The 17,865-nt window shown below is 43.7% G+C and overlaps 2 protein-coding genes across 2 annotated transcripts in view; both read left to right on the top strand.

The window, feature by feature from the left end:
* LOC126219615 (uncharacterized) overlaps window positions 1-12,383 on the top strand; it is a 42,153-nt gene extending 29,770 nt beyond the window's left edge. The window contains exon 4 of the mRNA XM_049942147.1: window positions 12,338-12,383. Within this exon, the coding sequence (XP_049798104.1) occupies window positions 12,338-12,375 (38 nt within the window). The 3' untranslated portion in view covers window positions 12,376-12,383. The remainder of the gene's footprint in view (window positions 1-12,337) is intronic.
* Window positions 12,384-12,385: 2 nt separating this feature from the next.
* Window positions 12,386-17,865, top strand: part of LOC126219449 (alpha-1A adrenergic receptor-like) — a 41,503-nt gene continuing 36,023 nt past the window's right edge. The window contains exon 1 of the mRNA XM_049942145.1: window positions 12,386-12,436. Coding sequence (XP_049798102.1) covers window positions 12,386-12,436 — 51 coding nt within the window. The remainder of the gene's footprint in view (window positions 12,437-17,865) is intronic.

The following is a 17,865-nucleotide window of genomic DNA, read 5'->3' as shown; positions in this document are numbered from 1 at the left end:
GTGAAATACCACGAGCGTACCATAAAAGAGGAAAGTCACGTTACGACACAGCTGTTAGAGCAGAAGACTTCACATCTGAAACCATTATAACTGGTGGCAGTTCCAAAAGAAAAAGCTTTGAAAAACAGTAAAAAAAGTCTACGAAAGATCGTAGGTTAAAAACGTGAAAATGCACTTTGGATGACAAAGTAATCATACATTTATCTAGTTACCGAAATCAATGACAGATAGTATCAGGAAACGGCGTTACGGGCACCTATTTAGAGTGGACTGCTACAAGCTCACAAGGAAAATACCAAATTTATTCTAATCTATGAAAAACCACAAATAAGTGCATAACTTCGCCGGGACACTCTATGAAGGACCAACGGCCACCTTGTCGTCCTGAGACCACAGGCGTCACTGGATGCGGACATTGAGGGGCATGTGATCAGCACACCGCTCTCTCGGTCCTATGCCAGTTTACGAGACCGGAAAATATGTGCAAGGAGAAGTTAATGAAAAAACTGTTATTCTTTGAAGAAGTCTTTCAAGATAGGACTAAATTTGGAATTATAATTCACGAACACAGGTTTTCTGAAAAAATGTGTCACTGTTGCTGTCGTCACACACTGGAACCAACTGTAGTGGTGTTATCGTCAAAGCGACGTTAAACCCTAATTTTTCCCTCCACAGAACTGTTACAAAAACCAGTTCAAATTTATCCTCTTCAGCCCAAGCTTTTTGTGATGTTTCTCAGCTTATGAATCGAATATTGGACCTATCGATGTGCTCTCAAATAATCTAAGTAGGAAAACTTTTCCCCAATCGCATTTCATGGGGATGTGTCTGAAAAGAATCAAATTCAGCAACAAATCCAAAGCTGTCAACAGCAGAGTACGCACAAATTCAGTGAGCATTCACAAATATACAAAGTCTAACGTAAGGCAGAAAACCAGTAACCGAATATTTTACCGACATATAGAGAACCCGAGCAACCGAAACGAGAGTCGTTCGTCATGGATGGCTCTTTAGTTTTGGATGTCGAGATGAGTGCAGCCAATGAGACTCAGTTGTGGTTTCTTCATCTTTTCCATGCATGTGACAGCCGTAGGCAGTATTCAATGCATCTCCATGAGTAATAGTAATGAAAATGAAATGAGTGTTTGGCGTCATTTGCCGGGAGGCCCCTTACGGGGCAGGTTCAGCCGCCTTGGTGCAGGTCTTATTACATTCTGCGGCGGGGCGGGGTTGATGGGACTCGTTGTGCAATTTATTTAATGTCAACCTACCTCAGTATAGCGTCCATTCACCACCCGTTGCTCTGCATTCCTAGGTACTATGTAGACGATAAGAAAAGCAGTGTTGAAGAAAATCACCGTCCATACTTACGATTACAAAGTCCGCGTAACTTAAGTAACAAGATAAACCTGTAAATCTCTATTAATAAAGGGCAAATTGGGTGCTTCCTCACTTCATTGAAAATGTTTGTTTGTAGATGCTGATGTTTTATTACGATCCTTTTCATTTATGGTGTCACCAAGCCCACATTTACGTTGGTAATACATCTACTACTAGTTCGTGCAGCTTGTATCACACTTAAGACAGCCAGAAATGTGCTAAATCCAACCCGAAATATTACGAGATTCACTCAGGCAATACACTGTTACAAAACGAGTTCACATTCGGTCTTTTTCAGTGGATTCTTCGAAAGAAAATGCTCGCCAAAATGTTCTGTACATGCATACGGAACACGCCACGCAGAATTATATACAAAGGCTGACAGTTTCACACGCGGTTTTTTCTGCAACTAACATTCCAAAACTCCTCAAAACTTCACCGAAATGTCCGTAATTGCATCTGCTAGCACGGCGATATAAACCGAGCGCGATTTAACCGCCATTTCTTCATCTTACAGATAATTTTTTCGGACACATTTAACATGACCTTCTTGTCCGACAGCGACTTCACGAATGACCAAATGTCGTCGCTCACAGAGCACATAACTCATTCAATTACGCGGGAAAGACTCTTCTCTCATTGGTTGATCAAAACGATCATCCAATCAGATTAACCTCTCATGATCAACTTCGCGCGCAAACCGCTTTACCCGATTCAGCATTCGCAGATGCATCTACGTCATTCAATATTGCAAAAATTCACAAAATGTTCCGCAAAACCAAACGAAACGAAAATTAAAACAAAACTATGCTTGAAATATACTTTACGACTAAGTACCCTCTTACTATCTTTCTCGCTACCTTATTACAAAAGCAAACGCTCCTATACATACGCCGTGCGGTTCTAGGCGCTTCAGTCTGGAACCGCGTGACCGCTACGGTCGCAGGTTCGAATCCTGCCTGGGGCATGGATGTGTGTGATGTCCTTAGGTTAGTTAGGTTTAAGTAGTTCTAAGTTGTAGGGGACTGATGACCTCAGATGTTAAGTCCCATAGTGGGACTTAACATACGTCATCCACCAGTTAGGGGGATTCACCGTTTTCAGGACATCCTCCTGAAACCAGTGTGCCCCCTTTCTGGACGTTGCCCTCCTCTTCTCTGATAGCTCCTTCTCACGTCTGTCCACGTTAAACCGACCAACGACCAACAGTACCTGCATTTAGACAGCTCTCATCCCTCTCATACAGCCGGGACACCTGGGAACAGCATATCTGCGGTGGCAAAAATTCTCTCATCCCCTATTATGTCTCAATAAGGCCTTCACTGACAGATATTATCCCCAGATCTAGTCTGTAAACAAATCTACCATGCCATATCTCCTTACACCCCCATTTCTTCCACCACCCCCAAGAACCAACTTACAAATAAGTTCCCCCTTCATCACCAAATACCACCTCAGGCTGCAACAATTCAACCACATCCTCCGCCAGGGCTTTGATTACCTATCATCATACCCTGAAATGAGGGACATACTGCCTAAGATCCTTCCCAGCCCTCCTAAAGCGATGTTCCATCGCCCCATAAATCTCCACAACACCTTAGTTCATCCCTATACAACTCCATGTCCCAGCCCCTTGCAGATGCAAGACCTGCCCAATCCACCCACTCAGCACTTCCTATTCCAGTCCTGTTACAGGCTTACCCTACCCCATCAGATGCTGGGCTACCTGTGAAAGCAACCATATCATATACCAGCTCTGCTGCAATCATTGCACAGCCTTTAATATTAGTATGGTAAACTACCAACCGTCCAGGATGAATGGCCACTGCCAAACAAATGCCAAGAGCGAAGTACACCGCCCTCTGGCAAAACATGCAGCTGAACATAAAATGATTGATTTCAAAAGCTACTCAAGCCATCTGTATCCTCCCCTTCCCCACTAACTTTTCGAACTGTGCAGATGGGAGTTGTCCTTGCAACACATTCTCCATTTCCAGAATTATCCTGCCCTCAAACTATGTTAACTTACAGTCACCAGACCATTCACCCAATAGTCTCCACCCCCTCTGTACTATCACCTGCTCCCTATTCTCGCCTCCTACCCTCTTTGTGTGCCGCCCTCCGCCAATGCATCTACCTCTCTTTCCCCCTCCCTGCTTCTCTCCTCTTTTGCTGCCTATCCCACCCCCACACCTCCCTGCCCAACAGCCTCCCAATGCTATACTGCTAGTCTGCAACTTCAGTTCTACATGACAGTTACATTCTGGTCCAAGTTGTCAGAGGTGGTGGTCATGTGCGTTTGAGGTGTGCTTGCTTATTTCGACGAATGTGTGCGAAGGCTTTGGCCAAAGGCTAATGTGTAAGTGTCTTTTAGTTATGCCTGTCTGCAGCTCAGTGTGTTATCTTTATGGTGAATAACAATCTACCTTTTCCTCTTGAAGTTAAATTTTTGGATAGTGTTTAATGGATTGTCCCCCTCCACTGGAATGTGCTGCGTATGAGGATGTGAATTCTAGTTTGGTGTTTATTCCAAAACTTGACCCATGTGTTAAAGCTATGGAATATATTTCGAGAAGATGTGCCTGACTCACTGCTGCTGAGACTTGCGATCAATGTGAACCTACTGATCTCTCTCTGTAAGTATATCTTTGTACAAGATGGTTGAGGGACTTCGGCTGTTTACCATAAAATATAAAATTAACAACACCTTCAGCTATCTATATTTTGCATCTAATAAATTGGTTGCAGAAATAAATTATATCCAAGATGTAGATGGCTAAAGATGTTTTTAATTTTACATTTTCAACTCAGCTCTCGCTGGTATGAAGTCGCTGTTTTATCTTGTTTTGTTTTGTCAGGAGAGCGTTCTCATGTTCATTTTTGTCGTTTGTTATTTTGATGACTTTCTTGACTTAAGCTATTGCATGTTGATACTCTAAAAAAATATGCAAAAGTAGTTAAGACGACCGCTCGAGTAAAGTAAGAAGTCCAGGTTCGAGTCCCGGTCCGCTAAAAATTTTTACTTGTAGCCAGTGAATTATTTCAAAGATCTCAAGCACCTCTTCTCTTTCGTCGTGGAAAGAAATGATCATTTCATCATGATTCCTTCTGATTCATGGATTATGCCTCTCTACGAGTGTGCAAAAAAGGTTTTGTTATTATTATCAGCCTTCATTTCCGAACAAGCATGAGTCATTGTAGTGCTTCATTGGTTTAGTAACCGATTAGAGAAGAAAAATGACGTAACTCGAAGGCAGCACAACTAAGCACGAGTTGTCTTCCAGTCCGTTCCTTAGTCGGTTGTGTCAACGACTCTCATGCACGGCTGGCGCTCTTTATGGTAAGATTATGAAACTTCGACCATAGCTTTTTTTGAATACGTGTCAGCTATCGTACTAGAGCATTGTTTGCTACATGCAATTATGAGCTACAACCGTGCGAAAGGTGAGAAATTCGGAGACCTGTTAGGTGTATACGCTCTCTGCTCAAACGTATCCGGCTTCTGATGGGGTAAGATAAACCTGTAACACGACTGGAACAGGAAGTATTGGGTGGGTGGACAGGGCAGAGGTCTTGCATCTGGACATTCCACAGGGATATGATCCCCATACCAAGATTCTGGGACTGGGAGTGGCAGAGGGATAGACTAGGATGGTGTGGAGGTTGATGGGGTGATGGAACACCACATTCGGAGGATTGGGATGGATCTTGAGTAGGAAGAAATTTCTGAGAATGTACGTTTGGGGCACAAAGTTGCATGGTAGTAAAACAGACTTTGGGAAAACCGGAACAGAAGAGAATCGAAGCATTTGAGATGTAGTGTTACAGAAGAATGTTGAAAATTAGGTGGACTGATGAGGATTGAGGAGGCCGCGCGGGATTAGCCGTGCAGTCTAGGGCGCTGCAGGCACGGACTGTGCGGCTGGTCCCGGCGGAGGTTCGAGTCCTCCCTCGGGCATTGGTGTGTGTGTTTGTCCTTAAGATAATTTAGGTTAAGTAGTGTGTAAGCTTAGGGACTGAGGACCTTAGCAGTTAAGTCCCATAAGATTTCACACACATTAGAACATTAGAGTGAGGAGGTTCCGGGCAGAATCGGAGAGGAGAGGAATATGGGGAAAACACTGACAAAAAAAAAGGGACAGGATGATAGGACACCTGTTAATACATCAGGGAATGACTTCCATGCTACTAGACGCGGACATATAGGTTAAAATCTGTAGAGGAAGATGGAGACCGGAATGTATCCAGCACATAATTGACAATAATTGACAACGTAGGTTGCAAGCGCAACTCTGAGATGAAGAGGTTGCCACAGGAGCGGAATCCGTTGCGGGCTGCATCAAACCAGTCAGAAGACTGATGGCTAAAAAAGAAAACAGGATGCATAGGGGCCATCGAGGTTTGAGTAACGTGGTTGTGAAAAATCGCTTGATAGCACAATAACTGTGTGCAAAAAGTTAAAAATAAGGGGGTGAAAGGGTTTAGCATGAGCATGGAGCATCGTCAATGATGTTAATGTACAAGGCATGAATGGTAACTCTTTCCTACCAAGACATTATCCCTCAAAACAAGCGTTTTTGAGAATACAGTCTTTTATTAAAATTATTTCAATAAAACAGTCTTGATCGTATGTTGTGTGTATTTATTTTATTGAACGGTTTCTTTCTTTTTGAAGACCATCACCAGACTATGTTCAATGACGAAAAAACAGCGAAACAGTCAGTAAAAGAAATATACACCACATACAGGCCATCAAGACTGTATACATGAAATAATCTTACCGATCGCTGCTTCTCCTTAGGACAATGTTCCTAAAGATTCTTACGGTCATTTTGTATTCACTCCATGTTTAGAGGTTTACATTTATCTACGCTTTGTGAACATTATTTCTTTATATCTACATTACATCTACATCATCTACATGGGTACTCTGCAAATCACACTTAAGTGCCTGGTAGAGTGTTCATCGCACAACCTTCACAATAATTTTCTATTATTCCAATCTCGAACAGTGCGCGGAAAAAAAGAACGCCTATATCTTTCTGTGCGAGCTCTGGTTTTTCTTATTTTATTACGATGATCATTTTTACTTATTTAGGTCGGCGTCAAAAAAATATTTTCGCACCCGGGGGAGAAATGTGATGATTGAAATTTCGTGAGAAGAGTCCTCCGCAAAGACAAACGCCTTTGTTTTAATGATGTTCATCCAAAATCCTATATCATGTCAGTGACACTCTGTCCCCTATTTCGCGATGATACAAAACGTTCTGCTCTTCTTTGAACTTTCTCGATGTACTCCATTAATTCCATCTTGTAAAGATCCCAGACCGCGCAGCAGTACTCCAAAAGAGGACGGACAAGCGTAATGTAGGGAGTAGACATACTGTTTAGTAGACCTGTTACATTTTCTAAGTGTTCTGCCAATAAAACCAGTCTTTGGTTTTCCTTCTCCACAACATTTTCTATGTGTTCTTTTCAATTTAATTTTTCCTAATTATACACTGAAGCGCAAAGTAAAAGATATAGGCATGCGTATTCAAATACAGAGATATGTAAACAGGGAGAATACGGCGCTGCGGTTGGCAACGCCCATATAAGATAACAAGTGTTTGGCGCAGTTGTTAGATAGGTTACTGCTGCTATAATGACAGGTTATCAAGATTTAAGTAGTTTGAACGTGGTGTTATAGTCGGCGAACGAGCGATGAGATACAGCATCTCCGATGTAATAGTGAAGTGGGGATTTTCCCGTACGACCATTTCACGAGTGTACCGTGAATATCAGGAATCCGGTAAAACATCAAATCTCTGACATTGCTGCGGCCGGAAAAAGGTCCTGCAAGAACTGGATCAACGAAGACTGAAGAGAATCATCCAACGCGCAGAAGCTCAACCCTTCCGCAAACTGCTGCAGATTTCAATGCTCAGCCATCAGCAAGTGTCAGCGTGCGAACCATTCAACGAAACATCATCGACATGGTTTTTAGAAGCCGAAGGCCCACTCGTGTACCCTTGATGGGTGCACGACACAAAGCTTTACGCCTCGCCTGGGCCCCGTCAACACCGGATTTCTACTGCTGATGACTGGAAACATGTTGCCTAGTCGGACGAGTCTTGTTTCAAATTGTACCGGGCGGATGGACTTGTAGGGGTAGGGAGACAACCCCATGAATCCATGGAGCCTTCATGTCAGTTGGGCACTGTTAAAACTGATGGAGGCTCTGTAATGGTGTGGGGCGTGTGCAGTTGGGGCGATATGGGGCCCCTGATAAGTCTAGATACGACTCTGATAGGTGACGCGGTCATAAGCATCCTGTCTGATCACCTGCATCCATTCATGTCCATTCTGTATTCCGACGGACTTGGGCAATTGCAGCAGGACAATGCGACACCACGCGCGTCCAGAACTGCTACAGAGTGGCTCCAGGAACACCCACATGAGTTCAAACTCTTCCGTTGGCCATCAGACTCCTCAGACATGAACATTACTGAGCATATGTGGAATGCATTATAACATCCTGTTCAGAAGAGATTTTCACCCTTCGTACTCTCACTTTATGGATAGCCCTACAGGATTCATGGTGTCAGTCCAGCAACACTTCAGACAATCGAGTCCATGCTGAAGGGACCCCTACACAATATTAGGCAGGTGTACAAGTTTCTTTGGTTCTTCAGTGTAATTCCTAGGTGCGTAGTTGAACTTATGGGCTTTAGATTTGACTGATTTATAGTGTAACCGAAGTTTAGTGAAGTGCTTTTAGCGCTCATGTGGATGACCTGACACTTTTCATTATTTAGGGTCAATTGCTAATTTTTGCACCGTACAAATATCTTTTCTAAGTTGTTTTGCAATTTGTTTTGATCTTATGATGACTTTACTAAACTATAAACAGCATCATCTGCAAAGAACGTGACTCGTATATAAACAAAGATCAGCGGAGGGCCTGTAACACTACCTTGGAGAGCGCCAGACATCACTTCTGTTTTAGTCGATGACTTTCCGTCAGTTACTACGAATTTTGATCTCTCTGATAGGAAATCATGCATGCAGTCACATAACTGAGATGATATTCCATAAGCATGCAATCTCACTACTAGCCGTTTGTGTGGTACAGAATCAAAAGCCTTCTGGAAATCTAGAACTACGGAATCAATTTGAAATACCTTGTCAATGGCACTCACCACTTCATGCGAGTAAAGAGCTAGTTGTGTTGCACAAGTACAATGTTTTCTAAATCCGTGTTGACTGTGTGTTAATAGACCGTTCTCTTCGAGGTAGCCTATTTCATAATGTTCGAACACAATACATGTTTCAAAATCCTGCTGCATATCGACGTTAATGATATGGGTCTGTAATTTAGTGGATTACTCCTACTACCTCTCTTGAATATTGGTGTGACCTGTTCAACTTTCCAGTCTTTAGGAACTGATCTTTCGTCGAGCGAGCGGCTGTATATGATTGTTGAGTACGGAGCGTGAGCATAACCTGAAAGGAACCTAATTGGTATACAGTGTGGACTGAAAGACTTGCTTTTGTTAAGTGATTTAAGTTGCATCACTACTCCGAGGATGACTGCTTCTAAGGCATTCATTTTGGCACCTTTTCTCGATTCGAATTCTGGAATATTTATTTCGCCTACTTTACTGAAGGAATTTCGGAAGTAACTCTGCTTCGACAGCACTGTTGTCGATAGTATTTCCATTGCTATCGCGCAGAGAAGGCATTGATTGTGCCTTGCCGCTAGGATACTTTACACACGACCAGAATATCTTTGGATTTTCTGCCAGGCTTCGGGACAGTGTTTCGTTGTGGAAACTACTATAAGAAATTCGCACTGAAGTCTACTCTAAATTTCGAGCTTCTTTATAAGATCCCCAATCTTGTAGATTTTGCCTTCGTTTACATTTGGCACGATTTTTTGGTTGGCACATTTTACAATAGCTGTCTTAAAAGCTTGCGTTGCAAAACTCTGTAACGCCGTTAGTAAAGAAGCGTTGGTCATGACACGTAAATAAATGTAATAGTGTGAAGATGGTAAATTTCGACATGGGAAAATAAACAACTATAAAACGCTACCTTAAAGTTCAACAGCTGCAGCGTTCTAATAAATCCAAAATTATTAGAATTATTTGTTAATATTAATAGAATAGAAAAAAGTACGATAGGGAGATAGGCATTCACAGTCGACAAACAGTTAGGAGGAACTTTGTGAATTTCTTCCGTGGGCCGTCCTGAAATGAAACGCTGGCCTCTTCTTGCCCGTGGGCTGCCGGTTGCTCAGACGGGTCTAGCACTTCCTCATAGGACTTACATCTCTGAGGTCACTGCTAAGTGACGCCTGTGGTGGAGTAAAGAGCGACTGCCCTTGACAGTGGATGTGGTGAGATGAATCACGCTATACCCTGTTGCAATCAATGGAGGGGTTTGGGGTTGACAAAGCCTTGAAGGGTGTAAGCTGCCACTATTTGTAGTGCCAGCAGTGAAGAATGGAGGAGGTGGGACGGTATGGGAGTGCTTTTCAAATGGTTCAAATGGCTCTGAGCACTATGGGACTTAACATCTGAGGTCATCAGTCCCCTAGAACTTAGAACTACTTAAACCGAACTAACCTAAGGACATCACACACATCCATGCCCGAGGCAGGATTCGAACCTGCGACCGTAGCGGTCACGCGGTTCCAAACTGTAGCGCTTAGAACCGCACGGCCACACCGGCCGGCGGAGTGCTTTTCATATCAACACATTTTACAGTATTGTGTGTTGCGTACAGTAGAGGGACAAGTCGAAGACCATGATTATTTATATGAGTATGACAATGCAGTCTTTTATAAAGTAGTATGTGAGGCAATGAATTGCCGTCAATAACATTCCTACATGGACTGTGCTGCCTAAAGCCCCGACCTGGACCCAATGGAACACCGTTGGGATGAATTAGAATGTTGACTTCGCTTCAGATCCCAGCGTCCAACGTCACTACCTTCTCAGTTTCTGCTCTTGCGGAAGAATTGGCCGCCATTTCTCCACAGATATTCACACACTCTGAAACCTGGTAGTCAAGGGAAGGCAGGATTCGGTTCCGATTGTGGAGGGGCCGTAATCAGTCGCTATTGGTTGCCTTTTACAGTTTAAAACGATTTATTTTAAACCAGTAATTCCAGACTCAACAATAAAAGAAAATAGCACACGTTATTGATGAAGGAATAAACAACTGTGTAAATAATAGTGTTTTCAGTGAGTTACAATTTAGCAGTCATCATTAAATACAGATACAGCAGATAACATTTTAAAAGCAAGCCACTGTGAGCTGGGAAGAAGGCCTTACACGCCAGGGATGGCAATAGTATAAAAAAGTTTAGAAACGTGCTGTAAAACAGCAAATACAGTAGCAAAGGTTAATTAAAAAAACAAGCAACTGATCACCAAACGGGTAAAATACGTAAGATGATGGTAAACTTTGTAACACAACCCTTAACGCCAATGAACACTATGCTGCTAGATTTATTCCAGAAGGCGATCAGAACTATTAACTAGACATATATAACCTTTAATGTAGGCATTACAAGGTACTGTAGTAAATAATACAATAATAAAACACAAGGGCCAATACATAAGTTCCTTAAAGGGTACTGAGGCAGATTATACCCGCAGAAGGCGTGGGCTGAAGGAGCGTTAAACTGAACTACTGGCCATCAGACAAGAACCAAGGGGCCACAGACGGTGCTCCAGGTATCGACCTCTGAGAAGGTCCGGCAACAAACACTTTCGTGAGCGATGAGATAGGCAGTCAAAAGTTGCATTCACTTCACAAGATGGTAACTCAGACTAATGGCAGTCTAACGAATGACTAATGATAATCTTTCTGAAGATACTTGACGTCCGATAAACCAAATGCAACGATGGAACAATACGCCAAAGCCGGAACCGGCGGTCTGCAGTACGTCCCCAGAACTGTACTTAGAGTGCCCGGAACAAGAAAGGAATCACTACCACGAGAGTAGAATCACCAATTGGCCCACAGAGCAGGTAGTTGGGGCGTTAGCGGCCACCAGGCAAGAAAAATTACCGCTGGTTGAACTTCACAAATTGTAACAAGTTGAACGAAGTAAATAGTAATAAGAAATCGAGGAAAGCTAATCAGATCCGCCTTCCCCAAGCACTCCACTCGCTGCTCTTCGCCTCAGCCATCATGAGCAGCAACGCGAACCCAAGTCACTGGAGAATCGCGAGATATCACAATGGTGGAGGTTTCCCTACTTGGATTGAAATGCACTCATCTTAAAGTTTGCTGGATCCGGTTTATGACGAGGTCGTGCACCCTCGGGATCACAGCCCTTCCATCCGGCATTCCATGTGTGCCGCCAGCGGTCCCGGCGTGTTCTGTCGCTGCATGGACCTGGTTCCTCCCGAGTCCCCAACCGAACTGGCTCACTCACACGACACGGAAAAACAACGACGTCGCCCCGAGGATAGGGCAACAGTTACTACATATCGATAACCGCCGCTGCTACCACTACCGGACAGGCAACGTTTGCGAAACCGAGTGGTGCTAGTCAACACGAGAAGAAGACAAACAATCGCAACCATGCCAACTAAACGATACTGTCTGGCCTCCAGAGGGCGGAAACCTAGAAACAGCACCAACGCGAGCCGCATCACGGCTCATACTCATAGAAAATGTTCCTAGCATGCTGTTCACAACGGCGAATGGTGGATACACCCAATGTCAAGGTTCCTTAATAGGTGTCGCTATGCTTTTGATCAGTTAGCAGACATTCCCTTTTAGTTTGGCCAACACAACAGAACTACGGTCGTTATTGTTGCGCAAGCACGCAAATGGATCTGTTGTAATACAAGATAATGCTCCGAGGCTTCCTATCTGTGACTGATAAGACAGGTCTTGTTGAGGGCGTGCGGCGCTGCGGGGTGATGGTCTGTATGTTGTGTACCGCTGTTCGCAGGAAGGATGGCGGCTGCCGGAGGAGGCTGCGTCAGGTGACGGTACGGGGATGTCGCCGGGGGTGCAGCCGATGCCACAGGCGGCGGGGGCGGCGGGGGCGGCGCTGCTGCTGTGGGCCGAGGGCGGCGCGCTGCTGCTGCTCATAGCGCTCACCGTGAGTACTCCACTGCGCTGCTCCAACTAAAGTGCAAAACTCGATTTTGTTAAATTTCTATCATTGCACCTCCTGATTTGTGCTTCGCAGTAATTTAGAGACCCTACGAAACTCACGACTGTTTCACTGACGGAAATGGGAAGTGTAACATTGTGATGTCCATCATCAGTATCAATATGGGACGTGACCTTTACAGGCACGAAGACACGCTGGTATACATTGTAGCACGGGAGCTAACAGTCTCTCAATGTCATATTGAGGAATTTCTTTGCATGAATGAAAGACTTACAGTATCATGGCATAAATATTGCTTGTTGGACGCTGGTATGAAAGCATCTGTCTTTCGGTCACATCAAGACACGTAAGAGCGGCGTTTGAGAAGTTCGTGTAAAGTCCGAGAGATTCCACCACAGGCGCGTATCGAAGTCATGTTTAGTTAGTAACATCTTTGAAAAGAAAGCACACCACGTTTCAGCCATACTGGTCTATTTCTTTCTGTTTGGCATTGGTGTGAATCAAGGAAGTCATGTGATTGTCAAAAAATGGACGAAAACTAATTTCGTATGGTGATTAAACATTACTTTATGAAATGCAAAACGCCTTAGGAGACTAAAAAAAGCTTGATAAACATTACGGTGACTCTGCACCTGCGATTAGAACAGTTTATAAGTGGTTTCAAAATTTTCGGAGTGGCCATAGGAGCACAAGTGATGCTTAACGTTCTGGACGCCCTGTGGAGGTTAAGACTCCAGAAATCATTGATAAAATCCATGATATGGTGATCGATGACAGAAGAGTGAAGGTGCTTGAGATTGATAGTGCTGTGGGCACCTCGAATAAACGGGTACATTATATTTTGCATAAACATTTGAATATGAGAAAGCTATCTGCAGGACGGGTTCCGCGATTGCTCACGCTTGACCAAAAGCGGAATCGTGTGAAGTGTTGCAAGGATGGTTTGCAGCTATTCAGGAAGAATCCGCAAGACTTTAAGCGTGGTTTCGTCACTGTGGGTGAAACATGGATACATTACTGTACTCCTGAGACCAAACAACAATCTAAAAAATGGGTTACCAAGGGAGAATCTGCACCAAAAAAGGCGAAGACCAGTCCTTCGGGCAAAGGGTAAAACTATTACAGGTGCATATTATTCATCGTTACTGGACCGTTTGAAAACCGAGCTGCAATAAAAACGCCGTCAAGGACAGCAAAAAAGCCCTTTTCCATCACGACAATGCACCAGCACACACCTCAGCAGTTGTGGTCGCAAAATTAATGGAAATAGGATTCCAGCTCGTTTCACATCCCCCCTATTCTCCAGACTTGGCTCCCTCGGAGTACTATTTGTTCCCCAATTTGAAGAAATGGCTGGTAGGACAAAGATTTTATTCAAACGAGGAGGTGATTGCAACAACTAGTAGTTATTTTGCGGACTTGGGCAATTCCTTTTATTAGGAAGGGATCAACAAGTTAGAACAGCGTTGAACGAAGTGTATAAGTCTAAAAGGAGACTATGTCGAAAAATAAAAAAAAAGGCTTACCCCAAACACGTAAGTAGTTTTTATTTTTGCACGGACTTTTGAAACGCCCCTCGTGCTATAAGGAATATGATTTTTGGAAACTTAACGATGAAGGGTGAGACAACAGGGTTTAACACTCTTGCCAAATGCCGACGAACATTCAGTCTCCCCTCAACAATTACCAAGTCGGTCATTTTGTCGTATCATGCAGTTCCCTTAACAATGACTCGAGGAATTGGAGAGGTATGGGACTCGAGAGTCGCTTTTTGCTGTGACCTTTCACCAAGTCATCTAGAGACCCATTGGTGTCGATCTGTCCACCAGAGGCTGAAGCGAGACTGAGTTGTGAACACCACAGGATCAGTGTCCTAGTTGACTTTGGCTCGACACCAAGTCTCTGTTGTTGGTGGTACGGTGTCAGCGGTAACTGACGCAAGGTAACTCGAGATCTCAGCCCAGCTTACAGCAGTCTGACTCTACGATTCTGAGTAACAGCCTGCCTGTAATCTCTGCCCAGATTTCATTTCTGACCATCCATCCATTCGTCAGAGCGAGTCGAAAAATCCTACAATTATCTCTTGATCTGAGTCCTTCTGGAAGGACCCATGCCTGTTCTCCTTGCCACAATGTTTCCATGAATCTATCTCGCCACCATTCGTCTTGCAGTCGTTTCGCCGCAGCCATCTGTCCGTGCGATCCATCGATATCATGCCCCTGTGTCCCTTGTGTTAAAGATTTCGATGTCCCTCAAAGTACGAAACATGGCAATAAGCCGCACGTGGACTTCTCTGCGATGATTTTCTGATCCAGCTCTGTGGTAATGGTTAATTTAGAAAAACTGAAAACAAGCTCTCTTAAGGATGAAATTTCAATAAACGTATGTCTCAAGCATGTTACTGCTAGAGTAACAGTTTGGTAGCTTTCGGTGCAACGCTTCCCCTTTCCGTCAGTATATATGCTGTACTTGGATAACTGCAATAGAAGTATGAAACTCTCTGGTGTTCTGAAGAATAACATCGCTATGAAATACTGTGGTGAATAACTTATTCGTTATGTTGTGGAGATTATACGTACAACGTTAACGAGAAAAGCTGAGAAATCTATGGGTCGTTTCTCGGCACTGAATGAGAGATTCGCATTACGTCTAGAGCTTTCATGTGTGAAATACAGACAGCAGCAATAAGAAACAGGCAAATATGAAGACTTCCTCTTTATCGGCAGTTTACGTCAATGATTTTCTAGGGAAAAGCAGGTAATTCTGTTTCCAGTCGTTCTCCTGTGTACATTGCAATCGGGATTTTGTTTAGAATATTTACTTTCTGGGCGTAAAATTCAGTTTTGGCTAACTTCATTCAAACAATACTGTTCTGGCTGCTGTTGGATGTTACAAAAATTCTGTATGTAGGATAAAGTTTGGACTCGTCCATAAATTATGAGATGATATAGCAATGTGTTTGTGGGCCGACTCCGTAAGTAGGAAAGAAGCTGTAATTTTACCGAGGGTATCCAGATTCAAACTATGATGCTGAACAACAGAAGATTAAATAAACTTAGTTCTGGCTCTGTGACATTCAAATTGACTGATGTAAGGGCAATTCAAAACAATAAATGTTTTGAAGAACCATGGTTATGAAACAAATGATATCTGTGGGAGACGGCACAAGATGTAGGGCAAGGCCGGCCAGAAATTCTGCACACGTGGGGAGCTGATGCACGTGTGTAAATTCCTACTCACAATGTGCATACTTACCAGACGTGTAAACGGGAAAACGGAACCGCCACCGCTCATTTAGTGTGTGGCTCTAAACACAGATGTCGCCGCTTCGCTTGACCCACTAGCTGCGATGCACTGTACCTGGGGCACCCCTGTGCTTCTTTGACGGCGTGCAATGCAGTCATGAGAAGGGTGCATAAATACGTCGGATTCGTTTTAGCTAAGTACCCTCCATAGCAAGGGTGTCATACATGTATCTCAATAATTAAAGGATAATTTTTAAACGTATACTTATACATTGAATAACCAGTTTAATACCAAATTTTTCAGGGAACTGTGTTCGCCTGTGTAACGTAGAGGAGTATGAGGAACAGTTAGTAAATAACAATTTTAAGTTAAAAAAAGAAAGAAATCTGGAACATATTTATCATCGATGATGAGAAACGATGAAGTTAATGTTGGGCACAAAAGCACCCCACATTGATAAACGCAAGCAGTTTCGAAGACTTTCGTCACTGACAGTCAATCGAAACCTTGATTTATTTATTTTCATTATGGAGAAAAATCCTTCACACACATAAGTATAGTCAAAATTGGACGTATCTCTAGCAGCTTCGGTTGCAGGAGTGGAAATTTTTGCTGTAGAAAATTTTCGTAGAATTCTTTTGTACTTCGTACTGCAAAGAACTTGTCCTTCATCCGTGTATTACACTGCAGATCGATCAATTACATCTGTAGACGATTCGGAGCATCTTCACTGCATGCTGAAAATGGCGGTGCAAAGTAACGAATGACAGGAGATACACCAGTAATGTCTACAAATCGTGCTTGAAATTGCTCCTTAATGTTCACAATTATTGACTCTTTTTTTCTGAAATCTAACACTATCGTGGACCAAACCAATGTTAGGGAAATGTGCAGTGTTTTCAGACGATAGTTAGCTGTCTCAGCCGGCCGCGGTGGTCTAGCGGTTCTAGGCGCTCAGTCCGGAACCGCGCGACTGCTACGGTCGCAGGTTCGAATCCTGCCTCGGGCACGGATGTGTGTGATGTCCTTAGATTAGTTAGGTTTAAGTAGTCCTAAGTTCTAGGGGACTGATGACCACAGATGTTAAGTCCCATAGTGCTCAGAGCCATTTGAACCATTTTTTAGCTGTCCCAAAGAGCAAGCTTCCTTTCAAAAGTAGTTTCTTTTTCCAATATGTCAGAAATTATTTTCACCTTGCAAACAACATTCAGGCTGTTCATGTGAGTCATAATGTCCACGAGAAATGCACGGTCTGATATTCAGCAAGGGGCATCTAATTTCGGTTCACTCTTTCCCTTCTCGCGTAAGAAATTTGCTACTGCCGAACGTAAATCAAAAAATCTTTTGAGCATTTTACCTTGACTGGTCCAGCGTACTTCCTTATAGTAAGATGTGTCGTCGTCCTCCTCTCCTAATTCCTCCAAGAACTCCCGAAACTGGTTCAAAAATGGTTCAAATGGCTCTGAGCACTATGGGACTCAACTTCTGAGGTCATTAGTCCCCTAGAACTTAGAACTACTTAAACCTAACTAACCTAAGGACATTACAAACATCCATGCCCGAGGCAGGATTCGAACCTGCGACCGTAGTGCCGGCCGAAGTGGCCGTGCGGTTAAAGGCGCTGTAGTCTGGAACCGCAAGACCGCTACGGTCGCAGGTTCGAATCCTGCCTCGGGCATGGATGTTTGTAATGTCCTTAGGTTAGTTAGGTTTAACTAGTTCTAAGTTCTAGGGGACTAATGACCTCAGAAGTTGAGTCCCATAGTGCTCAGAGCCATTTGAACCATTTTGCGACCGTAGCAGTCGCGCGGTTCCGAACTGAGCGTCTAGAACCGCTAGACCACCGCGGCCGGCTCCCGAAACTGGTGATGCGTAAGCCCACGTGTCCTGAGATAGTTTACAGCACGCACAACAATTTGCATGACGTTTTCTGAAGTTACAGATTTTGCACAAAGCGTATCTCGATGCAAATGCAGTGAATTCTATGCAATGTCTCTTCTGCGCGTCCTAGCTTTTCGCGCATCAGTGCTATGAGTCCTCTGATGGCCTCGCGCTGCCGGTGATCCTTCCGTGGTCACTGGCATTAACCGTTTCGAATCCATACTGATACCATC

Source organism: Schistocerca nitens, chromosome 1, assembly GCF_023898315.1.
Source record: "Schistocerca nitens isolate TAMUIC-IGC-003100 chromosome 1, iqSchNite1.1, whole genome shotgun sequence".
Taxonomy (NCBI): domain Eukaryota; kingdom Metazoa; phylum Arthropoda; class Insecta; order Orthoptera; family Acrididae; genus Schistocerca; species Schistocerca nitens.
The sequence above is the reverse complement of the archived record's forward strand: the minus strand, read 5'-3'. Positions and strand labels throughout refer to the sequence as shown.